General features: G+C 35.0%; 2 protein-coding genes across 3 annotated transcripts in view; one reads left to right on the forward strand and one right to left on the reverse strand.

The window, feature by feature from the left end:
• Nucleotides 1-2970: 2970 nt before the first annotated feature.
• The window catches only part of barx1 (BARX homeobox 1), a 90684-nt gene continuing 66507 nt past the window's right edge, over nt 2971-27147 (reverse strand). The window contains exons 5-8 of the mRNA XM_051123439.1: nt 5347-5989; nt 4081-4372; nt 3845-3929; nt 2971-3756 (exon numbers count right to left, since the gene is read on the reverse strand). Of these exons, the coding sequence (XP_050979396.1) occupies nt 3589-3756; nt 3845-3929; nt 4081-4372; nt 5347-5548 (747 nt within the window). The 5' untranslated portion in view covers nt 5549-5989 and the 3' untranslated portion in view covers nt 2971-3588. The remainder of the gene's footprint in view (nt 3757-3844; nt 3930-4080; nt 4373-5346; nt 5990-27147) is intronic.
• ptpdc1a (protein tyrosine phosphatase domain containing 1a) lies at nt 9356-26928 on the forward strand. 2 transcript variants are annotated; one of them, XM_051123436.1, is made up of 11 exons: nt 9356-9534; nt 13113-13211; nt 16144-16315; nt 17643-17723; nt 17808-17926; nt 20284-20421; nt 20524-21656; nt 21926-22111; nt 24766-24876; nt 24967-25109; nt 25237-26928. In XM_051123436.1, exons 2-10 carry the CDS (start codon nt 13121-13123, stop codon nt 25099-25101), a joined length of 2166 nt encoding a protein of 721 aa, XP_050979393.1. In that variant the 5' UTR covers nt 9356-9534; nt 13113-13120; the 3' UTR covers nt 25102-25109; nt 25237-26928. The 2 variants fall into 2 exon arrangements, with proteins under 2 accessions (XP_050979393.1, XP_050979392.1); XM_051123435.1 differs by having other exon boundaries at nt 24967-26928.

Raw genomic sequence — 27147 nt, forward strand, 5'->3', positions numbered from 1 at the left:
GAAAACTGCTTTATGTGATGATATTTATGTAATTTTGTATTTGGTTGAGGGGACGAATGAAAAGTCACTTCAGATGCCCAGCGTATTTCTAATTACTCTGTATTTGTAATACAGTGCAACTTAAACTCTCTCTGTTAGAGGCAATAATTATCACAGTATATTAAAAACAAAAGGTGTCCCTAACAAAGGAGATTTCAAATGAGAGCCTCTCTTCCTCAAATGTGTGTGTGTGTTGGTGACTGCCATTATTAAACCAATTTTTAATAATAATTTTAGTTTAAAGAACTGTACGTGTAAACGTTAGTTTCATAAATGCTGAATGTGTCATTTATTTTGTACAAATGTCAATAGTCGTTAATATCAAGTTTTTTAGGGTTACTCCGTGCGCCTTTTCATAAAACGTTTAAAATATTTGATATTTTAAAACCGCGTTTTTGTTTTATTAATAAAAATTTGAGATTCTTTTGGGGAAAAAATCTATTACAATTCCTGAAACCCATATCCTACGTTTTTTGTTACTATATACTTCGTAAGGTTCAACAAATTTCATCGCATGTACATTATCTCCATTTAGGTTGGCACGTTCGCTAGAGGCGATATTTTTGTCTTTTACTCATCACATTTGGATCTGACAGCTCCAGTCACGATGTGTTTTACTGTTGTGGCGCAGAGACGTAACCCCATCTAAAAAATCCTTTCCGACGTCACGTAAGACTACAATAAAATCTACTATAGTACACTGGAAAGAAATTCCAATGTTTATAATAGCCCCGTTTGTTTAGTTGGGAAGAATACTTAAAAATCTCAATATCTAACAGGCCTAAGCTATCTGCTCATAAATCTCTCTCAAAAGAAAGTGTGACCACGTTATCTGTAACTGCACAGGCCTGTAACATAATTTATGCCACTTTTTCCAAGATATGGCGTTTACATAAAAGAGTTATTCCACTTTGCACTTACAGTTACATGTCGGCCTATGCAATTAGATTTATTAGTGAAAGTCCAGGCGCTACAGCAAGTGCAAATGTGTGTGAGCTTGATGGTGTCAGAAAGGTCATAACCTATGAAATCGCCTAATTTTATTCTTTTCAGTGTTTAAGAAAAATATGTGTTTGTGAAGACTCATAGATTTTGTCAATATAAATAGCCTATATGTAATTTGAACGTAACATAGAAGTTTTCGGAAAAGGCGGATGGAGGTTGTGGGCTGATTTGCGGCTGCTTAATTCAGAAAAAAAGAAAAAAAAAAAAAAAAGAAAGGAGCCTTGCCACGCGGCTAAATACAGCCTAATTAATGTTTTTACTGTTATTGTACGCAACCACATTATGGGCTATTGATGAGTGCCGTAGTTTTATGTGTGTTCTTGAATGATGATCCTGTCTTGGCACTATAACTCCAGTCTCCAGAATTTATACAGAATCAAGCGAACAGTTCCTACATTAGGATCAAATTAACCAAGACAACTGTGCACTGCAGCGCATCGTTATTCCTTCATTAATATATGATTTAGATTAATAGCCTTGTCTGGAGTTCTCACTGGTAATATGAAACCAGAAGCATGGGAAATTAATTGTACCAAATCACTAGGTAAAATAGGCTATATTTTTCTCTATATTCCAGGCAGGGTATCAGGAGGCTAATTTTCTCAACTTCCGTCCACCCACACCAAATTATTATTAGGCATGTACATAATATAAATTTGGTATTAAAAAAATCTGATAGGCTGATTATTTCCTGGACTGTTCGATGATCATCTGATGAGCTTGTTGACAGCTATTAGTCACTGGTGTTATTTTTGTAAAAACAAAAAACATGGATTTAATAAAAAAATCCCACCCTCTCCCATCTCAATTCCTTGTTGTAGGCTACAGCCAAATGTTATAAAACTGATAAACTGAGCAAATTGTGATTTGCTCGTGATTCCGTTACATTAATCAATAAAATTATATTAAAACGAGTTGGATGTGTTTTTCATAAAATATGTGTTCGCTAGAAAGACCGACATAAATCTATCGTATGGTAGGAGCGAATATGCCTGTAAGGGACTACAGACAATGACTCAGTGACAGAACAAGATCATCGAAAGCAACATCAAATACTTTTGCTTTTCTACTTGCTACGTAGTGCCATGTTGCAATGTATCACGTAATTTTGTATACAAAACTCTAATTTGTAATATTTTATTGTGTTTGTGTATATGTATGTATATAATTTAAAATAAAATATTTAAATAAATCGTCTTAATAAATTAATAGTTTAATTTATTAAATAATTTAAGAGTTTAATCTGACCGGATTACACTTCTTCAAATTTTTTTTATCAATCATTTCGTTTTTGGTTCTGCTGTAGCAAAATTTCATGTCCAGATTGTGTATTTAGGATGATGCTGATGGCTGATATCAAATATTTTGTCTAGAAGTTGCAAAATACGCGATTTTGTTTTATTACTTTATAGGTTAAAATTCATTAGGCCACATCATTAACAAATATTTTGTAAAAGCAGTAGCTGGTGTGGCCAATATTCAAAGACGTAGTCCGTATGATAATATATCGAAGTTTAATAAAACGATTTGAATGTACAACTTAATAAGCCTTATGTAAGTCTAATGTAACACTATTTATTAATAAAATTAATTATAAAGTGTTCGCCTACTGTTTATTTCAAGATCAAGTATTTTCTTGTGGCGTCCTGGGCGTATGTTAGGCGACTTAAAGAAAATTGAGAAAAAAGACGTATTTTCTAAGCAGCCCAATCCCAGAGTTATGAACAGAATAAGATCATTTTAGCATTTTGCAAATACTGTGGTGCAAAACGAACAGGCCTAAACATCAAGCTGCAAATCGCTTACTTCAGACACTTCTTCTTGGCACCATAACCAGTGTCTTTGATTAAAAGGATCTTTCTGTGAAAATAAATAACCTCACTTCGAAAATATTGTGTTACCACATATTTACTTTTACTGCGTAAACACGCCAAAAGAAGTTTAATGCGCGGTGTGATGGCGCTCAGTTAGGCCATAAACAATTCCGCATAAAATTACACAGCCCGCATTCGAGGAGACTCACAGATATGGAGCAAGAATCTAAACATAAAACGAAAAACAGCAACGAGGAATTTTACATTATTCATGGTTATTATTATTATTATTAATATTATGGTTGACTTTGGTGCTGTCATTTGTGATGCCATATTTAAAAAAAAAATCGTCAAACTGTCTACGAAAAATTGACATTTTAATTTTTCTAAAATATTTTTTGAAATACCAATGAAAAGCGTAAAAAAGCACAATAAATGCCGATAAAAAGTCCTTGATACCACAGCCTTCAATGCTGAGAGAAAGATCATTCACTACCAACCACCCGCTCTGGTTCCTGGAAAAAGTTCACTATGACTTTTCGAGGCCCGCAAAAGGTGGCGAAATCAAACAAACAGACAAAACATAGGTAGTATAAAATCAGGCCAAGTGGTTAAGTCTGTAAGTGCCAACATAAAGGCATCGGTGCACACTGATCCAAATAAAGGGCCGATTACAGGCCCGTTTGCGTCCTGGAGACAAACGTGTTCGCACGGACCGGGGTGTTCTCGTTTATTCCTCTTGGTTTGCATCAGAAAGTGAAGAAGCACCGCCGTCGGATAACCGGTCTGCTTCTCGTATCCTCTCCTGCTCCGACAGCTGCTCGCTGGTGGGGATGGAGTTCTTTTTCGGACGGCCTTTGGGTTTGGTCGGAGATTCTAGTCCCCCTCCTTGTAACACCTTCAAAGCAACAACGGTACGCATCAGTTTAGATTTTCCCAAGTATGACAGTTAAATCGTAATTTCTATGTCACTTATTAGAACTTACGATTTTTTTCCATTTCATTCTTCTGTTTTGATACCATGTTTTGACTTGAAGCTGACTCAGGCCTAGAGACTCTGCCAGGTCTATTCTGTAAAACAGAAAGTTGTCGACTAAGCCTTTTCTTAGATAACACCAATATGTTTTTGCATGTAAACTTTAAGTTCATAATTAAATAATACTGTTGGGTAAAAAGTCAAACACTGACATGGTAAAATAATTGACATTAAAAGCGTGTTTACCTGTCGGGGGTTGAGAGATACTTCTGTTTCTCAAAGCGTTTTTCCAGGCCCATCAGCTGTAGTTCGGTAAACACAGTCCTACTCCTCCTTCCTTTCTTAGTCTTGCTTACTGCATCGACTCCAGGGTCGAGTTTACCCCGGAGGTGGAGGTCCAGCGGGAGATGATGGGAGGAAGAGCCCACCTGCAGACCCGCAGCTCCGGACAGAAGCGCAGAGCCCAACGGCGCCCCGAGCGAGCAGGACAGAGGAGACACTGGAAACTTCAAGATACTAGTCTGGTCTGCTTTCAGGACTGGAAGTAAAACAATTATATTTGTGTGCGTTAGTAATGATAATTTAGTAGGAACTACAACTCGTTGATAGTGATATTTTCATGTCAGGGAAAAAAAGAGTTTGGAATAATCCATAATGGTTCGTAATGGTGACGATGGATTTTATGTGCAAATGTATTTAGGCTTCTAAAATAATATAATTTGCATAATATAGCATTGCTTTCCTGATCAGTCTTTGCTATTAGCTACAACTGAATTGTGTGCTACTGATTCCATAATGATTTTACGAAAGATATTGAAAATATTCAGTAACAAAACAGACAAATGATTATTTAAATCACAGTCTTAGAATAGTTTTGCATACATCTTTCCATCCGTAACGGCTGTTTTGGTCAGTCTTATTTTTCATACATAAATATTTCAACGTCAGCCTCGAAATAAGATGCATTATGTTTCCTCAATGTAAAAATGCTTTTATTACGGCATCTTTATTTCCAAACGTTTAACTTGTCAGTAATTTCTTTTGTACAGTTTTCGCAACTGAATTTTCTTTATCTGTATTGACATGTTGACAAATTGTTGACCAAGTGCAATAAATTTATCAATGCAGTTTGTAACTTTGGTACCACTATTATTTTATTTTTATAATTTGAGGCGGCAAAGCAAACTATTTTATTTTCGGGTTTTTTTCTTGCACGAGCTGGTAATAACTTTCTTTTCTAGAGTATCAATACAAAAGAAAGCATGAACTGGGGACGTGCATTTGCGATTTTTACAAGCTTGCTCGGTCCACTGTAGTACATATAATTCGAGTTGAGATATCTGATTTGTTTTGTATTGGTTCGCAGAGACATTGTGGAGTCTTTTCTCTTTGAGTAGGCAAATCGAGAGGTGGTGCAATTTGAATGTCCCTGTATTATAAGAAGGTTAAGATTAAGGGATCGCACATGCCGGATCTCAAAATATCGTCTGACTGAAAGGTCACGGTACTTACCTAAGTGGTTGTGGTATGGTCTGGCGGACAAAAGGGCATGTACTCCAAATTTTAGAAGGTCTCCAGTGGGACTTGATACCTTGTGATCCGGATGGTCTGTAAGAATCTCTTCAATCATGAAACTCCTGTACCTGTGAGACCTTTGGTCTGGATGGACATCCGGGGGGTAGTAGTGTGCCCCAATCTCCAAAGGATGTTGCATTATTATAGTTTAAATGTAGCAGATGTTCTCCGAACCTCCTTTAAAACCTGTAAAAACCGTGAGGTCACATTGAGGATTCAGATGTCCTTCTGAAGCACTGAGAGATGAACGTCCATTCAGAATTTTAGATGCGATGATCATTTAAAAAACATCCTCGCGTTTGTGGAGAACTTTTGAAATACGCAAAGAAGACTTTGACTGATGCTCGGTCTTTGAACGCTCAAAATAAAAGTGAAATTGCTCGCTTTTCTTTTGGGAAGTTCCGAGATGTGTGGTCCCGTCCACGCAGATGGAGTGAGAAGTCTGATCCGCCCAGTAAGGGCAGCCTGTTTCTGTTCTTACCGCACCAACCCGAGCTCTGAATCAGGAACATAGACATCTGAGTTTAAGGAGGTCTAGCACAACGCCACACCTCCTCTTTAGCATGCTTGGGCACCCTCTCTAAATAAAGGGAAAACACATAGTCAAAACATTTAACTTGTCGAGCGACTTCTTTTTTAAACGTCTTCGGTCATTTGAATAAGTTTACTTTTAAAGCGGGACAGTGACCTTTTGTGGTCGTATATAGCCTATTGTATTATCCTAAAATCCATTAAAAAGCCGTTCATACCTAAATGATTAGAATACACTTCTATGATGATGTTTCCATTTCTGAACTAAAAGACTTTTTGTAGCTCTTATATTTATAGATCTACATGTGATTTTGGCGCTTAATTTCTACAAGATTTCTCTTTTTTTATAGTCTCAAATTTTATTTGTTACTGATCCATATATCAGATTCATCGCATATCTTTCACCCGGGTACTTGTGTAATGTCTATCAGCTTCACAAAGAAATAGGCTGTAAAATTAAATTACATTAGAGGCACATTATTTTTATTCAAATAAACGAAAGTCTTGCCAAATTAAAACTGAATAATCCTCTCTAAAAAGGAGCTTATTATAGAATGTATAGAATGTAGATAAACCTATTACATTTTATTTTAAATTCAAATTAAAGACACTGGGGTGTTTAAAAACACGTTCGCAAAAATGTCTTCCGAAAATTGATGGAACATAAAAATATTGTGAATATTTGCGCTGATGCAACGCCACTTAAACATCGATACATATAAAGTATTTCTTTTAAAAATAGTTTTGACTGGATTTTTTAATTGCGTATTATACTTGGCGCACAATTTCCAACCTGACGTCTTATTTTGCTCTTTACAATTCAATGATGAATAAAACAACGATGAAGTTATTCACCGACCGTCGTCAGGAAATTCAAATTATAGACGTTCATATAGACGAGAAGTAGGCTACAGTTTCCTGGAAATACTTTCAATCCATTTAACATGGTGGTCCAAGTATTAGGATCAAAATAGCCATTGTACTCTTTTAATTTAAAGTGGCATTTTCCCGCACGGTCATCAGACAAAATGCAGATGCTTACATTTGTTTTCGTATTTTACATTGTTATTTTTAATTTTATCATTTTTTTTTGTTTGTTTATCTGTTCACGATACATATTGAAAATGTAATAAATAATTTTAAATTTAATAAATAACTAATACAAGTAAAGTGAGACACTGCAGGTCAGTGGTAAAGTCACTTCTATCGGACATAGAATTCACCAATGAATTGTGTCACGTTTACAGTCTTTTGACAGAATGGATGTTTCTTTTTTTGTTTTGAACTGTTTAATAATATCATCTTAAGGCGCGTCGGCGATTTTTAACAATAATCGTTACGCCAGAGTTATGTACGTCTTCTTTTTCCATTTTTATCTTCTTTCTGTTTCATAATGCGAAATTATGTTGTTTTACATTCATAGATTGCGTAGGTATATCTGAAAAAAGTTAGCATTATAATTACTATTGTTGCTTTTTGTTGTGTGATTATTATTTTTAAAAAACTGAATTTGCATATTTGCGCATCACAGCAATATTGTCAGGGCCAGTTCTGTAAAGATATTTTCTTTTAAAAGTAAAAAAGGCAAAAAAGAAAGAAGTCATTATGCACATTCACCCCCTTCTTATTATTCACCTAAGATAATATTCTACGTATAGGCAAGGTGGCCTCTGGTGGGAGAGCTTCTGTAGTTCAACCACTAGGCGACATCATGTGAATGCTGGTTGCAAAGCTTCAGCGTATATATCTGAGCAGATTTAATCGATCCTTTAAAATGATTATTATTAATAATCATTTAAGTGTGCATATGTACATTTCAACCACTGTTTAGATACAATTTTAAACTGCATAATTAACCAGTGAGATTATAGGCATAAACAATGAAGTGTTGTGGGAATGGGACCACTTTAGCAAAAGGCTTAGAGTGTTAATCTAATGTGTGCTTAACCATGTGCACCACCAAGCTTCTTACAAGACAACCCTGGTCATCATAAACCTCCAAATTGATCAGGCATGCCTTGTATTACATGGTTAAAGTCTACACAGAAAATCTGGGATTCCAAATTTAATTTAGCTTGAGGAAATAACACAGGGCATTCTAGAATTTTGAAATGTTTTAAACAGGCCACCAATTCGTAAACAAACTTGTGGCATAAAGCTTAATTAGATTAGATGCCATATTGAATTTAACGCAGTCTACTTTTGTCTACCGACTTTTTGTATTTTTGTCTACATATAGTTTTTTCGGAAAGACGTTTTGACAGCTGAACAACTGGTATGTTGTTATACAACAGTACAATTAACTGAATTCATTGAAGCTATCTTTAGAATATCACTCAGACTCTATTGGTCTATTGACTATGTGAACTCCTTTACAAAAGGTCAGATGTTCTTGTTTCCCTTAAAGCACAAGATGGTATTTGGATCATTCTCAGGTCATGTGGGATAACATGTTCATTAGGTTTTACAGAAATGTGACCCTGAACCACAAAATCAGTCATAAGAGTCCATTGTTTGAAATTGATTGATTGATTGATCCATTGATTGAGATATACATTATGAATAAATAAGCTTTCCATTGATGTATGGTTTGTTAGGATAGGACAATATTTGGCCGAGATACAACTATTTGAAAATCTGGAATCTGAGGGTGCAAAAAAATCAAAATATTGAGAAAATCGCCTTTAAAATGATATAAATTAAGTTCTTAGCAATGCATATTACTAATAAAAAAAAAAAAAAAGTTTTGATATTTTATGGTAGGAAATTTACAAAATATCTTCATGGAACATGATCTTTACTTAATATCCTAATGATTTTTGGCATAAAAGAAAAATCGATAATTTTGACCCATACAATGTATTTTTTGGCTATTGCTACAAATATACCCGTGCTACTTATGACTGGTTTTGTGTTCCAATGTCACAAATGTGGAATTCACACAGCTCGAGTGCTGGTGATATTAAGGCAAAATCAAATAGCAAATACTCATTTTGAAATTCATGTAACTGTTCACCTCAACTTTGTACTCAAATTGTTATTCTTATCATTTATAATAAAAAACTAGATAAATAAAAAAAAATATTTTTCATATGTGGGCACTATGTTGTTCTATTACATATTATAGTCGTCTTGATTATTATACATTAATGGCAATGAGGTTTGCATTCGTGACTGCCTTATGAAATATGAATTTATCATTTATAATGGCAACGATGTCTGTTTCTGAGTACGTAAGTTCATTATTTCAAGTAGATGAAGTACTCTCTTAAGATGAGTCAACAACACTTAACATGAAACTCAACCAGGACCCAAATGTGCAGTTCCTCGAGTGTTTAGTCCCATTTCCTCACATGCGCTCAGTGCTCTTCATCCGTGCTTTATAGCCCTCATTTGATCACATGACCGCGGATCGGCCAATAACAAGCCTTATCTGTTTCCTCCAACCTGTTACAATGTAACATCCCCTTGAGCAGCGAAACTGATACAAATGCACGCGACACTCTCTGTTGTTGATTCATGCTTTTGCATTTCACCATGACCCCAATGGCAACAATGGTCTGTAGCTAACAAAAATCGGATACAGAGACCGAGGTATGTAACAACCGGACACACGAGTCCTAATGTTAGCCTTTTTAGCACAATAGCATTAAAGGTTAGCTAGCTGAGAGAGCACCACAAGAGATTAACCATACAGTCTATTAGTTCATCTAGTGATCTGCTCTTTAAACTCTTTTATTGTGTATTTGCGTATCGGTTTGTTTTGAAACAATGTATATAAGGACACTAATCTATATACAGCAACGCTAGATCTACAGAGCATGTGGAAAACAAGCTGCATTGTCCTTTTCCTGTGCTGTAATGCATAGGCAAGTAATGAATGTTAGACATTCATTTCTGAGATCAAAGGAGAAAGTTCAGACAGAAGACATACTGTATTGTATGATTTTGTTAAGCCTTTTGTTTAGGAGTGTCCGTCCCCTCTTAAGAACAATGTAAGTCGTGTATGTATAGAATGGCTTTATCCTCCAGTGTGCATAATAGTATATTGTTTCAACAACATGTGTTTATATTGTTATTGTAATGTTGGTTCAAGCTAAATTTGTGTCTTTGATTAGATAAAACATACAAAAGAAAAAAAAAAGTCCATAATTTATTAATGGCTTGTATGGGTTAATATTGTGTTTATTTGGCAAGTTTGCACTCCCTGATTAAAACAAAACAAAAACATTTTATTTCATTTACAATTATACAAATAAGCAACACTGCATTGTCGTACACTTTGAACAACATAACAACAATATGTCTTGTACAGTGTTTATTTTTGCATGTTGCATATAAAATGTACTTCACTCTGTAATCAGGGAAGCAGTACATTACAAAAACAAATCCTCTTGACCTTGGGCTGGAATTCATGATGCAGTTTAGTCTGGGTGTCTTATACTGATGTAAATAAACTCTCAGCCGAATGTTTCCCATGATAGATATCTGCATAGATCAGTAGCTACAGAAACATCACGTGTACTTGGTGGTTTCTAAAGATGAGGGCATGTGAAGGGTCAGACACTGAGCCAGCAACAACAGCGAGACTTCTCTAAATGCTTCACTGAGTGCTATGATTGGCTGAGGTAACACTGTATCTGAAAGGCCATGTAAGCCTAACTAAACACATTTACTAAGACATTTAAGCTGTCATTTGCAGTGTTCTGAGAGGTTGTGGCTTAACAGTATAATGAAAGGACGCGCTGAATAAACTATAGGTCAATTTCATGGTTTATTACATAAACAATTGTCATTTTATCAACACAGTCATCAAAATAGTAGCTAGCGGTAACTGAAAGCAGTCAGTAGTCTAATGCATAATAATTTAGCACTAACTCTAATCTGATATAAAGTACGTGTAGAGTCCTTTTTGTAACTCTGTTGGTTTTGGAAACGCTTTGAAAAATCAGTTCAAAGTTTAGATGAAAGTGATCGCCGCCCTTTGATTAAATCCAGTGGGCAGCTCAGACTCCAACAGCTTTTGTAAGGGTGACAGCTGGAATATTGTTTGCAGGTGTGTTCATAATGTTAATTTATTAAAATACATTATGGCGATTCTAAACACCTCAACTGCAGGAGTAAAATGGGAATGAATTAAGGAACTTAACTTGAAAGCAGATAAGTTGTCTCTTTTATACTGAAGTGTTGATCGGGATTAGGAAAAATCCATTCCTAATCAGGTGAAGAGCACACACTGATTGACTAGTGTCGGGTTGAGTTTTTGGATGGCTCGTGTGGGGATTCACTTTGTCTCCGTTGGATCGGTGTGTGAGGAGAAGTGTACGTTACAATGCAAATGAGTCTCATAATGTCACTCTGCTGTCGCGCGTCTTCTCATTTTACTGTGTGAATTAATCATGGCGTATCAAATGACTGCTAACATCATCCTGAATGTGCCAAAGATCGCTACAGAAATCCAACGCAAATAGTCATTACTTAAAGCAGCACTATTGTAATCCACTTTCGATTATTGTTAAAGAAATCTGAATGATGGCTTGACACATTCTTGTTAGAAACAGTTTAAAGAATAATTGAGGTCTATACATTTTACATATAGATATATAACTGTGTAACAATGTGTTATTTCCTGTTTCTTTGTGATTGCAGTACCAGTCAAAAGATTTTTAATGTTTTTTTAAAGAAGTCTCTTCTGCTCACCAAGCCTGGATTTATTTGATCCAAAGTACAGCAAAAACTGTACAATTTTGAATATTTTTACCATTTTTACCATTTAAATCTAATATTCAGATTCGATGCTCAGCATATTTGAATGTTTTCTGAAGGTTAATGTTACTGGAGTAATGATGCTGAAAATGGAGATTTGACCACAGGAATTAATTACGTTTTAAATATATTCAAATAGAAAACAGTTTATTTTAAATAGTAAAAAAAAATATTATTAGTTTTACAGTTTATTGCTGTACTTTGGATCAGATAAATGCAGGCTTGGTGAGCAGAAGAGACTTATTTAAAAAACATTAAAAATCTTACTGTTCAAAAACTTTTGACAGGTAGTGTATTTGTGTAATTTACTAGCAATCTCTGAGTGAAAATTGTTTTTTACACCAGGGTAATAATAGTTAAACTAAAACATTTTTAAACCATCAAACAATTTTAGTTACCGTTTGTGTACACTATTAAAAAAAAGAAAAGAAAAAAGACAAACGCTGCAAAACATATATATATATATATATATATATATATATATATATATATTTATAAGTAAATAAATAAATAATAAAATATATATATATATATATATATATATATATATATATATATAAAAACATAAATAAATATATATATATATATATATATATATATATGTGTGTGTTTATTTTACACCATTTTTTCAGTATAACATTGAGAGCTCTAGGAAGAATTTTCAGTTGAATTTTACACAAGTATATAGAATTTAGATTATGAGCTACAGCTTTTATTGCAAGTTAGATGCTGTATATGAGAAAGTCAGAACAGGTTGTAGGATTTGTCAGACCAAAATAATTTAGCATGCAAAATATTTAATAAGTTGTGATGTGAAAATCTAGTAGTACTAGCTCTGTTTTAGAGCACAATGGTTACAGTCATTGCCACTCCTACCTGTGATTAAAGTAATGGCTATTACAGTCACAATGGTAATGTGAGTAGTCGAACGTTGTCACCTGATATACAGTGGAGTGTAGGGTTAAACTGACACATTCAGGCTTCCATAGCTTCTCTGTACATAATAGTATAGAATAGGAAAAAGAAAACCCTCACCTAGTGAACACAACAACAAAAGACCGGAAATCGAAAAGGTCTAAAAGGTTCATTCCTGTGAAAATCTTGAAGATTTGAATGTTTTTCATCATTGTTGGTGTCCTAAACAGTCAAGATTTCCTTCAAATATGTAAAGTTATTTATTTTACACGCTGTTCTTATTTAGAGCTTATGAAGTGAGGAGGTTGCTCATTATAAATGCCACTTGCTGTATGTGACACAACACCACACTTCGTACATGTTCCTCTCAGGAGAGAAAACTCCCAGGCAACCGGCCTTACAACTTTCTCATTTATGTTGTGTCTCGACTGTTTACCCTATCATTGTTTTGTGTCTGGGGCTTTGACACCATGTTTGCTCCCACCTTTCAGTGTCGGCCATGGCAGCAGGCGTCAGTTTGTTGAGTGACCTGCCCTACTCCACCGGCAGTTCAGCTAACAGCAGAGAGTCCAGCACTGACATGGAGCCAGGTAAAATACTGCTGTTTCTGTACCTGTAGTTAGTAATTAAGGTGAAATTTTGATATGCAAGGACTAAACGGACAGAAATATTTAACAGCCTTTTGTTTGATAAATTGATAAGTTATTTTTTAATGGATGCATTGTTACTGATACACAACCTTTCAAAAGGTATTTTAATTTAGCACAGACGCATTCAATTATTCAAATTATTCAAAAGTGATTGTAAAGACAGCTATGTTGCAGAATATTTTTGTTTTAAGTAAATGCTGTTGTTTTGAACTGTGTTCATTAAAAAAACTGTGGGAAAAAAATCACAGTTTTTGCAAAAATATTAAGCAGCATAATTGTTTTCAACATGAATAATAGTAAGAAATGTTTTTTTGAGCACCAAATCAGCATATTAAAGAGATTTTTTACTCTACTCAAAAAAAAAAAAACGTGATTGCTTTTCCCAAGTCAATTAACTGGCAAAATACCAGAAGTGGCACATTTCACAGACAAAAATACACATTATTAGACTGTTTAATATTAGACTTTAAAAAGTCTATATATTTTTATATATAGATATATAACTGTGTAACAATGTGTCATTTGCTGTTTCTTTGTGATTGCACTACCAGTCAAAAGTTTTTGAACAGTAAGATTTTTAATGTTTTTTAAAGAAGTCTCTTCTGCTCACAATGCTATTGTGAATTCACAAGTGCTACGATTCAATAAAATAAATGTATTAAAGCTGGTGTTGCATGAACAGGATTGGCTAAGCCGAGGCATAAGCCGAGCAGATTGGCTGACGCCTGCGTTGGCACTTGAAAAGTAGAAAAGTTTCACGAGCAACGCCAGTGATGCGATTCAGGACCCACCATTCAGTTCGGCAACAATTGACATCGCTCCATTCTAAGTGTTGCCAAGTCCGTGGTTTTTCTGCGGGTACTTTAATACTGTTGTTGCAGGTTGTAACGATCCCAGTAACGTTATATTTAGCCCCTGGAATGCAAACTGTACATTGGGAACCCCGCCAAAAAAAACCCAGAACGCTTTTTATTTATTTATTTATTTTTTTGGATGGGTTTTGTTGTGAAAACCTGGCAACCCTGGTGAATGTACCATAAATGCTACTCCACACAAACTGTTATCATTTACATGTGTGGAGCATCTCAAAGACAATCTCTCCATATTGTTGTGAGTTTGGGTTTATTATAACGTTTATCTGGGAACACAACATGCGCCATTTAATCGATATCCATTTAATCAATCTAGGCAAACATGTAATACATCAGTATTAAAATACAGTGGCTGTAACATTTCTGTCATAAAGAAATGTTACAGAATTAAATGTTGTTTAGTCAATATTAAACAAGGATTAGATCAAGCTGTAAAGTGTAAAAACAATTGTCAGGCCCTTGGCGCCCCTCTGCAGGATTTGTTATAACGCATAATGTACCTTAGCTCTATTGTTTATAATACAACTAACTGTTATTGCCTCATTGCTATTATATATTTATATCTATATATCTATATATATCTATATATATGTATATATATATATACACATACATATACATACATACACACACACACACACACACACATATATATATATATATATATATATATATATATATATATTTTAAAGTAATGTTAAAGGCTTATTGTTCGCATATGTCTTGTTTTATTATTATACTTATCCGATCACTTGATTAATCATCAGAATAATCAGCCAGTTACTCGATTACCAAAATAATTGTTAGTGACAGCCCTAAATTACATTAATAAAATACTGTTAAAAAATGTTTTTTTTAAATTGTAGTAATATTTTACAATATTACTGTTTTTACTGTATTTTTGATTAAATGAATGCAGATGAGAATAAAATACACTGAGGAATAGTTAAAAACTGTAAAGTAAATGTTTTGCTGCACTTGTGCACTTTTTTGCACTTTGTGTATTTGACCTCTGTATTATAAATTGTTGAGCTTTTTGAACAATTTTAGATGTGTGCAGATCTTTTTTCAAAAGTATATTTTTGCATACTGCCATTTTTCCATGAAGGGTTAATAAAACAGCTACAATGACTTATCTAGACTGGTGCAGACTTTGATTGTAAAGTCTTTTGTAATCCTCTTTTCCCAATCTATTTTAAATAACTCATTTCAACTCGATTAGCCTCTCTAAGTACAGAGATAATGCATCTCCTTTTAATTTCCTCGAGTGGGTTAGGTGAGAAAGGACACACTAATGGCCATGGTAACAAAAATTTTCATAAGCCTCTTCAGAGTCGACTGACGTATAAGGAAACTACTTTTCCTTTTATGAAGCATTTAGTTTTTGTATTCAGTGCAGCAGATGGAGTACATTAGTTGAAAAGGTGCAATTCTAGCCTTATTTTGCCAAAATGCATGCAGGGTTATGCAACCACAGCATTTCCATAAAACACACCATTCTGTTTCTCCTTCACCTGAGACGGCACACACAAGCTTCTGCACAGCCTCCCACTGACTTCGGACTTGGTCACCATGGAGACCCCCTTCAAGTGCAACTGATGAACCGGGTGGATTGTATTGGTCTCTCATGCCTCTTTTGTGGAGCGTGGTGATTGTGTAGCGATGATTCACTGCTCTGGGGTCAGTGCTTAGTTTGTTCATGCTCTGCTTCATCGGTACTAGAGACGCGCTTGCTCTTCCCTGGTGGACGAGATCTTCATGGGTTTTCGAAAGATGCGCCGACACTCGGCTTCAGAGATCTTGCTGAAGATCCTGAGGAGGAGGCGGAGCACAGTCATGGAAGTTCTGACTTCCTCTTCTCAAAGAGTTATTGTGGCGCTTAGCATGTCCGAGGCACAGACTGGCATCACGCACTGTGGATGTAATGTGTCATCTTTAAGGAGCTACTTAGTCTGATGACTGAATTCTGAAAACTAATTTTTCTTCTTGTATCTCTCCAGTAAATGTCAGAGTACCCACTGCAAAGTACACCAAGGTGGGTGAGACTTTGAGGCATGTCATCCCAGGACATATGCAGTGCTCCATGGCTTGTGGCGGTCGAGCGTGCAAATACGAAAACCCCTCTCGCTGGAGCGACAAAGAACAAGCCATCAAGGGACTGTACTCCTCCTGGTAAGCTGTCTTCTTGCTCTCTGGTCGAATGAAAAAGACAAATGTGCATTGTTTGAAGTGAACATGTCAAATATTTTATTAGAGTCAACAGCCATTCATTGTCGTAGTCCTAAACAATTTGGAACTCAGATGTATTGTTGAAGGCAACAAAAAATTTTAGACTTTTAATTTTAATTTTATTTAATTTATATTTAATTTTTTTTTTTTTTTATAAAAATAGCTTTTGATACTAATATTGTTGAAGGCAACAAAGGGAACATATATATAAATAAAATTTTATATATATATATATATATATATATATATATATATATATATATATAATTTTTTTGTTGTTGTGAAAATAGACTTTGACACTGATATTGTTGATATCAGTTAAGCCAACAAAACGTTTAGACATTTAATTTAATTTAATTTATCTTATTTTCTTGTATTTATCTTGTATCTTATTTTTCATGAAAATAGCCTTTGCTACTAATATTGTTGATAACAAAAGCAACAACTTTTAGCCATTTAATTTGATTTTATTGATTGCATTTTATATTTTATATTTTTTATATTTTATTTTTCATGAAAATACACTTGGGTACTAATATTGTTGATCTCAACAAAGCTAACAACTTTTAGACATTTAATTAAATTTTATAATTTAATTAATTAATTACGTTTTATATTTGATTTTTGATTTTTTTTTTTCATGAAATAGCCCTTTGATACTAATATTGTTAAAGGCAACAAAGGAAACAAAACTTTTAAACATTTAATTTAATTGTTTAGTTTAATGTAATCCATTGCATTATTTATATTTATATATATATATATATATATATATATATATATATATATATATATATATATATATATATATATAAATGAATGTCTAAAGGTTTTTTCGCCTTTAAATTATTAAAAGCCATATATATAAAAACTACAAAAAATATATCAGTCTACATATAAAATAATGGATTATATATATTTAAAAAAAATATATATATATATATATAATTTTTTATTATTATTTTATTACATATTTAACCATTTCATTTCATTTAATCTGCTTGTCAATCCTGGGCAGATGGATTATATTTTTATTTATTTATTTACTTTATTTTATATTTTATTTTATTTTAATTTCTATGAATATTGCTTTTGATTCTGATGTGACAATTAACAAAATTCTCGCTTGCATATTAACCATTTGCTTTTCTTAACCATTCTTCCATTTCCAACCATGTTTCTGTACTAATTTTGTAATATTTGTATTAATGTTTTTGAGTCAGATATTTTTTTGATATCATATTCTATATATCATCTTCTCTTTCCACAGGATAACTGATAACCTGTTAGCCATGGCAAGACCTTCAACTGAAATCATTGAAAAATTCAACATCATCGAACAGTTTCATGCGTATGTTGTACTCAACTACCAATAACAGATTCCCAAGATGCACCACGGACGGCTTTGCTGATGCTTAATCTTGCTTCCTTCTAGGTGTGGCTTAAAGACAGTAATCAACCTGCAGCGTCCAGGGGAACACGCCAGCTGCGGCAGCACTCTGGAGCCAGAGAGCGCTTTCACCTATCGCCCAGAGACTTTCATGGAAGCAGGGAGTGAGTAACTCACACATGCAGATAAACAAACACCTCTTCCTCTCTCAGTAGCCAGGGGAATCAGGCTGGGATAAATCACATTATGTTATCACATTAAATTGTCACAAGCTAAAGAACCTTTTATGCAATATTTCCTTTTTTATATACGATATGATCATGTTTGCAGGAGTTGTTCAGCATTCTTTCAGGTTTTTAGGCTTAGGGGGATTGGCAGCCCTTAACAAGATCTCCTGAGAGTGTATAAGCACAGCACCTTCTGGGAAACGATGTAAAGCGCAATTTCTGAAAAGCGCAGCATGTTGGAACATGCATGAAACGTCTCTCAAATTAAAGAAGAGTCAGCACTGATGACAGACATACTGATGTGTGTTATATAATTTATATTCCCAGTTATCCACAAAGAACAGTACGATTTTACATGAAAATAGACAACATATCCACCTTACTTTTCCCGTAAGAGTGGGTGTGGCCATTTGTAAATTTTATGGACTGGTTTCCGGTTCTTATCTGCATCCAGCTCTTTTTATGCTGTACAAAACAGCTTGTTTTGCTGCTTGATATTGGAAATTGGTGCGTCTTACTATATATTTTACTGTCTTATCTTAATTACGAGTGTATAAGTGTTATAAATTATTACTAGGGGTTCAATCGTGTAGCGCTGAAACCCTATTGTAATTGTTAGAATGGCCAAGGACCTGCAATCACCACGTAAAACTGATTGGGCAGACCAAACCGTAAGTCGTAGAGACTTGAAACTTGGAGGGATGGTAGTACAATGTCACCAAGGCTGGCCCCAATTGGCACTACAGCGATCAAGCGTCAATAAGGACATTTGCATATCTCAAAAACACAGCCACCACAGGCTGATGAAATTTGAGCACCTATTAGACAAGGTTAATAGAGGCCGATTGGAATGACACTCGGTGGGCCTGTTTGACTCGCAGCCCTAAGGGTCTGTGAAGAATTTTAAAGAAATCTGCCACTGGGGGATAATATCACATTTTTCAAGGGCGTAAACGATTGTATGTTGCACGGATTTCAACACATACGCACGGTATTTATATCATACGATAGACCTCCTCATTCCAAACAACTTTGCCTCTAGAACCACTGCTCTCAATCAAACTGTTTGTTAAATGATTGAGAAGATATGAAAAACCTATTTTGTGATTTGTAGTCCTAGGTTTTTCCACTGCAGTAGGTCAACAGTTCTCAAAGTTGCAATTGACCCTTTGGGAAGCTATAACTGGCTTGTTTAGAAAAGGGGCCTGTCTAAATATACCCAAAAGCCTATAAAGCCTAAATGAAAACTCAAAACTTTGCACGAAACCTGGTGATTCTAAACAAGCATGCAAAGTTTTGCCACAGCTGCTGCTACAACAGTCATAAACATTAAAAAACATAATATTTCTATGGTAAATTGCCAGGATTTGCCAAAAATGCTTTTCATTGATTTAGGTGGTCACAGGCTTGCTTAATAATATGTTATGTCTTTTTTTTTTTTTATATATGTGCTTAAATGTCTTTTTGAAAGTGTTTGAACCCCAGTAAACGCTGCTTGCAGCTATATGTATAATTGATACTTCTGACACATCTCTTTTCTTAAATTGTTTAAAGTCTAAATTGTGAAGTTTATAACTTTCTAAAACTTGTTTTTTGTGAAAACCTGTATCTGATGCTTTTACATGTTTAATATGTCTGCTTATATGGTATTAATCATAATTGTGCAGGTCTTAAAAAAGGAAAAAGTCTTAAATTTGATTTTAAAAACCCTGCAGATACCCTGCAGATATTGTTTAATTGCATTCTGGGAGCGAAATGACAACATTTTTATTCATTTTAAAATAAAATATCTTGCCAAGATTGTTTCTAGCCAAAATCATAACTAGCATTTGTAGCCTAAATAAAATAGATTTTTTTTTTTTTTTACTTTTTTCCTTTATAATTTGAAAGAATTACAGCTTGTAAATTTGAAATGACACACAGCAAAAAAAACAAAAACAAATTTACAATTGTTATGTGATGACTTGATAACTGGGAAGTGACATTTTTGAAACGATTATTAAGTACACAAATATATAAATTATATAATCACACAGACAATGAAATGGTTTATACTTTGATTAGCATTGTTTTAACATGTAATAAGTCATGTTTATGATGAATATTAATAGTTTAAGATTGAAAAGAAATAAAAATCTATAAAATAAATAATAAATCTAAGAAAATAAATCTATAAATGAAGCAACATAAGCAAATAGATGAAACGTATGCTGTCTGAACAGAATTTCTTGAATTGCACTTTTTCAGTGGTGTCTTTGTTTCATCTTAAAATACGTACATTTCACTTTGTCCAGTTTATTTTTACAACTTTGGCTGGAAGGACTATGGCGTGGCATCCTTGACTACTATCCTTGACATGGTGAAGGTGATGTCATTTGCCATGCAAGAGGGAAAAATGGCTGTCCACTGCCATGCTGGACTTGGCAGGACAGGTCAGTATCTTGATTGTCTTGATAACTGCAATAGATTTGCTTCAATTCTTACACATTTTTTTGATTATTAACTACCCTCAATGCACATTTATCTTCTCACAGGTGTCTTAATAGCATGCTTCTTAGTATTCACATCCCGGATGAGTGCAGATCAGGCCATTTTGTTTGTTAGAGCTAAACGTCCAAATTCCATCCAGACTCGTGGCCAATTGTTGTGTGTGCGTGAGTTCGCCCAGTTCCTTGTGCCGCTGCGGAGTGTATTCTCGTGTGCCGAGCCCAAAGCTCACGCGGTCACGTTGCCGCAGTACATGACTCGTCAGAGGCACCTGCTGCATGGCTACGAAGCACGTCTCATGAAGAACGTGCCAAAGATCGTACACCTGGTCTGCAGGCTCCTACTGGACATAGCAGAGGACCGGCAAACGGTGGAAGAGGAAGTGTTGGACATCCCAGACCTCACGGAGGAAGTGGAGAAGACGGTCTCGCTGCAAGCCCTTCAGCAGTTAGGAAAGGAGATGAGAGGAAAAGGGATTCCCATTTCCTCGCCTCGCTCTCCCGACCAACCCAGCTTGCTTCTTAAAGAAACCCAATGTGATCCACCTCATGATCGGCCGCTCTATAGTGACCAGGAGTTCGATGTGCTTTGGAGGTGGCCGACAGTAGACAACACCTACAAGTCTCAGCTCATCTTGAGCAAATGTCTTAGCTACAGCGACTCAGCCTTGCACAAACTGGACCCTAGGGTGCAAATACTACAAAGTCCTCAGAATGCTCTTGGTAGCAAATCTGGGTTAAACTTTACAGAGGTTTATGTGTCACAGAGCAGATTAGCTACACAAACCCCTGATCTTCTCCCATCCCCGTTGACATCTGAAATCAACAACAGTTCCAAACATGGCTCTTTAACTGGTTCCTCTAGCTCCCTGGTACAATCCAAAAAAGCTGAAGGCCAAGTATCCTGCTCTCCTGTCTCCGTAAAACGGGTACCTCTGAAGGAGTCAAAGCGCAGCATGTCCTATGGCTTTCTAGGGAGGACCAGTGAAAGCATGTTTTCAACACGTCAAGGTGGCAAAAGTCACCTCAGCCCTAATGAAAACACAACACAGCTGACAGATGTTCCTATTTTAACGCTTCAAAGTGAACTCTCACCTGAGACACGTCATCTGTTTGTGGCCAAAGCTTTGACGATGGACATCGATCAAGAAGATCTCAGAAGCACAGTCTCAATGTGGCAGGTGGGAGCAATATGACAAAGATGGGCTGGATCAGGGGTGCCAAACCCTGTTCCTGGAGATCTACCTTCCTGCAGAGTTTAGTTCCAACCCTGATCAAACACACCTGTCTGTAATTATCAAGTGCTCCTTCAGGTCCCAATTAGTTGGTAGAGGTGTGTTTGATCAGCGTTGGAGCTGAACTCTGCAGGAAGGTAGGTCTCCAGGAACAGGGTTGAGCATCCCTGGTCTGGATAAACTAAGTAACTTCTGCAATTGTCGTTGCCCCACAGATAGAACTGAACTCTCGTGAAGGTGCGTGGGAGAGGTTGTGCACTGAGAGAGATCCCGCGGTGCTATCCACGCTCATGTGGTCTTGGCTAGAACAACTGAAGGAGCCAGTCATCACAAAAGAGGATGTGGAAACTTTGGCTGGAAACAGATTCAATCCTCAACATGCTCTGAATTCACTCGACAAGGTATCAAGCCACATGAAATAGTGTTTTTTAGAGCCTCCCTTAATCGAAAGCCCTCCTGTCTAAGCTAATATGTACTCCAGTTGTACTACTTTTGTAATAAACCAGATAAAAACATTATGCGAGTTAAATGTTATACATCTTAAAGGATTAGTTCACTTTCAGAATAAAAATGTAAAGATTTATTTACAGATTTATAAATGTACAGGAATTATCTCCATACAGTGGACTTCAGTGGTGCAAAAAAAAAAAAAAAGGGATGGGAGTTTTTCGACCTACCGTAAGTGTATTGACCTGAATTACAAAGAGCTAGACAAGACAAGCATTTGAGGTTAAAAAGTATATACATTTTTTTTTTTTTTTTTTTACAAAATGATCATTTCACTAGATAAGACCCTTATTCCTCAGCTGGGATCATTTAGAGCCCTTTGAAGCTGCATTTAATCTACATTTTGGACATTAAAACTCCCAGACACCATTGAAGTCCACTATATGGAGATAATTCCTTAAATGTTTTCCACAAAAAACAATTTATTTACGACTGAAGAAAGAAAGACATGAACATCTTGGATGACAACAGGGTGAGTACATAATCTGTACATTTTTGTTCTGCAAGTAAACTAATCCTTTAATTTTTAGCATTTTGATTAAAATTGGCATGACATGTTGGATGTCTTATTTAGGGCTGGGTGTTGAAATATCCTTGATGAAACAATGACAAGATTTCGATAAATGTTCGATATAATGTTTATGTGGCAAAAGTGGAACAAAACAGCGCTACTCATTCGAATTGTGCCACACAGACCATTTATCCACTTGGCTCAAGGTTCAAACAGCAGATAGAATTTACTAGAGCAGATGCATTTACTTGCTGATAAGTCTTGATCACGTGACCACTAAAAAGCATTGTGAGATCCAGTGTGAAGCGCATGAATTCAGTGAAGAACACAAATGACTTGGTGATTCAAACTAGTTTAGAGACAAATAAAACAGGGCTGACAAATGAGAAACACTCTGCGCAACGATGCAGTCAGAAGGCTTTTCAGGATACAAATCGCCATCATTTACCATGGATTTACTGTAGTAACACTAATACTGTGGTAGAACTGTGGGATATTCATATAGAATTTTATTATATTATTAATGTAGACATGTATTAAGCTACAGCATTTGTGCATTTATACTAAATATATTTAGACTACTGTTTTCAATATAAATACCTAGAAATTTTTACCGTGGCAATTTTCTCAATATTTATTTTTAAATAAATATTGATGCAAAAGCCTCTACATCCATCTGACACATTTCTTTAAAATGAGCATTTCTTTCTGGCTACTTTGTATAGGTTTCTGTGTAAGTACTGGTACTTCTGATTGAGCTGAGGCTGGAATTTAGCGAGTTTGAAGTAAAAGTATTATAAGTGTCAGGAGCATTCACTCAGTATTATTATCTCATTTTTGACCGAGATGGGTTTTTAGCTGGTTTTGCATCTTTATATATTGAGCTGTGTGATATCCAGATTTCTTCGCTTCCATACAGTACACCCACATAAAGCAGTATATACTATATAGCAAATCTCAACTGCCTGATTTTATCACAAATTAGTTAAACAATACTATCAACCAGTTCTAATCTGATAAATGAAACTACAAGGCAGCTCTCTACAGCTGTTTTGAAACTATAGTGGAAAAATAAAGAAATGAAAACTCACTCTATTAGGGATGGGACGATAAATTGATTCGTGGATCAATTCTGAGATCTTCCGAATGCATCACGATTCTCTTTGGAATCGATTCTGAGCTTAGATTCTGGCGCTATAATCTATTTTTTATTTGCACACCCAAACGCTCAAGAAGAAGAGAGCTGAAGAGCACTTGTAATTGTGTAATTCAGAGACTATAGAATACCAAAGATTTGTCACTTGTATAGTTTGAAGGGGGAAAGACTTGCCTTAAAAGGACTTTGTGTAATTTCACCTCAGCTCAGAATGAGCTGTAATGTATAATGTAAACACAGCCCACTGTGAACACCCTTGTAATTTGTTTTAACCTTTTTGAATTGTATGATTATTTTAGGTTCAAGTGCATGTAAGGATTTGGAAACAAGCAGAGCACGGCTGTTTCTAAAGAAAGCAGTGCCATCTGTTGTTCAAAACTAAGCTCAGAATCAATTTGAGAGAATTGCCATGTGTTCGGAAAAATCTCAGAATCGATGCTGAATCATTTCTCGATTCGTGTTGCAGTGATTTACGTCCCATCCCAACACTTTATTTTCTAAATGCATGTTAGAAATTTGATTGTATATAACATGTTTTTCTTTTTTTTATTGTTCAAAATTCCATCATTGGACCATCTGATAAAAGTGTCAGACTTCTTTTTGGTGACTTCTCACATTCATTTGCCTCAATTTCTTTCTTCTCTTTTTTTTTTTTTTTTTTAAACATCTCATTAATTAAATGTAATTTAATTCATATTAAGACTTATTGCCGCTCATCTGGAAGTCTGCAGAGTGCAGACACCTCCTGGAGGGCCCCGGGCCCCCTGGTTGAGAACCACTTCTTCAGAGTATATTTTAATACAAATGAGACTTTTTTTTCCCACTATCTGAATGGATTATGTTTATGTTAAAACATCTGTGTGTCTTTTTATGTTGTTTAGGGACAAAAACAATCCCTTCTGTGTATTCTTGACTGCGCTGCTCATTTGCTTAAAATACCAGAAGAGGTTGAGAATGCCTTTTTTGAACGCACAATCAAAGCATTTACTTGGGTAAGTCACAAGTCAAGGATAAATAATCTTAAAAAATAAATAAATAAAAGTATCACGAAACCTAATTATGTGATTCTTTGTCTAATCCAGATTTCCCCCGATTCAGAGAATGGGCAGTTAATTTATAAGACTCTAAAAGACATCATGATTCCTGTCCTCAGTGATTTGAGGACAAAAGCAATGGAGGAGCTTGAGTTGACCTGCCACTGTTCCCACGTACCCTGATCAAGATGGTGAGAAACTAAAATCTGGAGTCTACACTGTAATTTTGAAGTTAAAAAGGAAACATGAAACACAAAGACACAAACTAACAGATTTATTGTTGTTTTTTTTGTTTTTTGTTTTTTTTTCTGTTTTCAGTGGTGACTTTGCCATGATTACTTATTCAAAAAATGTCTTTTATTTGTGAGAGAACAATAAGTACTGCCATACATGTGTGTGCCACAAGGTTTTGTTAGGCTATTTTTCTAATTTGTTTTTCTTAATAGTTTATTTTTGATACACAATATTTATTAGCTAACTGAGGAAACTATTTATTAATAAGTATGTCATGTATTTATTTTTATGCTTCTGTTTGGCTCTAACGAACTGAGGATTTTCATGAAGATAGAGTAGAGAGATAATGGTAGATGGACCTCATTATTTACTAAACCAAATAATATCACTGTGCAACATCTCATTTTATGATACAATCTTTAACGCTTTTATTGAATGAAGCAAATTGACAGATTTGCTGATTCTTGCCTTTGCAATTTGTATTTAAGGTACAATAGAGGACGACTGAATGCTTTTATTCATAATGCAATGCAGTTTATATTAAGAATAGCTCAGCATGGTCTTGACCACAGTTTTCAAAAAATGATCTGAGAATGTATCAATACAATTCCTGCTAAAATAAAGCAAAATACTGCCCTTTAGGCTTTTTCCAGGCTTTTGCAGGATGCTTTTTACCTTTTATTGGCATTATTTATAAACTAAGCTGCTTCTTTAACTTTAAAAAGAGCAAGAATATGTACAAATATGTTTGTCATGTGGTGTTTTAGTACTAGATAACACTGTGGTGTTGAAACTGACCTCATTTGTCAATTAAAATGCTATCATTGTCTTTAAGTAAATATCATGTAGCCAGCAGAATACATGTTTATTCATTCTTGTCTGTGGAAGAATTGTAAGATGTTTTCTCATCCGAATCCTAAAGACAGATTATTGTGGATTTTCCAAAGCACTTCTTTTTTTTTTATTTATTACATTTTCATTCGTCTATAAAATAAACATTCTGAATGTTACTTTGGCACACTGTTTTATTAACATACTAATTCAACTTTGCCTCCATTAAGCAAGTTTCTTTATTAAACTTATAAATAAATCCTGTTTATTTGCATGTGTGTGGATCATATTTCATGAAAGAAAACATCAATTTTACTGAGGTCAGCAAACGCAGATTGTTCTGTGACCCGCTGAGGTTTTTGCAGTGTTGCTCAGCAACCAGCTCCAGTTTTTGAACAAGGCAAGATAACACATGAAGTTTTAAAAGCGCTTAGCATGTTTGAAAAGCAGAACACTCAATATGAGACTCTGTCTTGTCTTGTGTGTCTGGATCTTTTCATTCGGCCTGTTCTGGAGCTGCCCTGCAGCTGTAATTATTGCCAGAAGTGCATCAAACAAACTTGAGTTGCGTAAAAGGGCGCCCTTTTTCCTGCCTCATGTCCCGCTAGGTCAGAAAGTAATTTTCTGTGCATAAATCCACCAAAGTGTGATAAATGGTGTTTTATATTCTAATTGAAAGGTATGCCAGATATGAAGATGAATCTGAATTTAGGTATGTGCTATTTTGTATCATTTCAGAGCACTTTTTTTCAGTGCTGCTGTGTCTGTGAAGTTCATCTCTGGTTTATTTTGTTTTAGTCTTGCCCGCTCTTCATCATTTTACGGAAAATAAAAATGTTTGTACACCTTGTTTTCAGAAATAATTTTTGTAGCATCTTGGGAGAGTGTGAAACAACAGCATTTCTACTAGTGATTCATCGATCAGGACATGTGCCAGGCCTAAAACAGAGGAAGTACTATTCATAATATGTTCAAAATACTTTAAGATCATCTTACAGATAATGCAGATATACATTTCTTAACGTTTTTGCCGCTACATACACGCGTCAGATGATTAAATAAAATGACTGAATACTAATAACTCAGGTAATTTAATGCCAATATGCTACTGGATGAAAAATCTTGGTCTTGTAAGTTGGTTATTTATTCAATTTTAATTTAAAA

The sequence above is a fragment of the Labeo rohita genome, chromosome 11, assembly GCF_022985175.1.
Source record: "Labeo rohita strain BAU-BD-2019 chromosome 11, IGBB_LRoh.1.0, whole genome shotgun sequence".
In the NCBI taxonomy this organism is placed as follows: domain Eukaryota; kingdom Metazoa; phylum Chordata; class Actinopteri; order Cypriniformes; family Cyprinidae; genus Labeo; species Labeo rohita.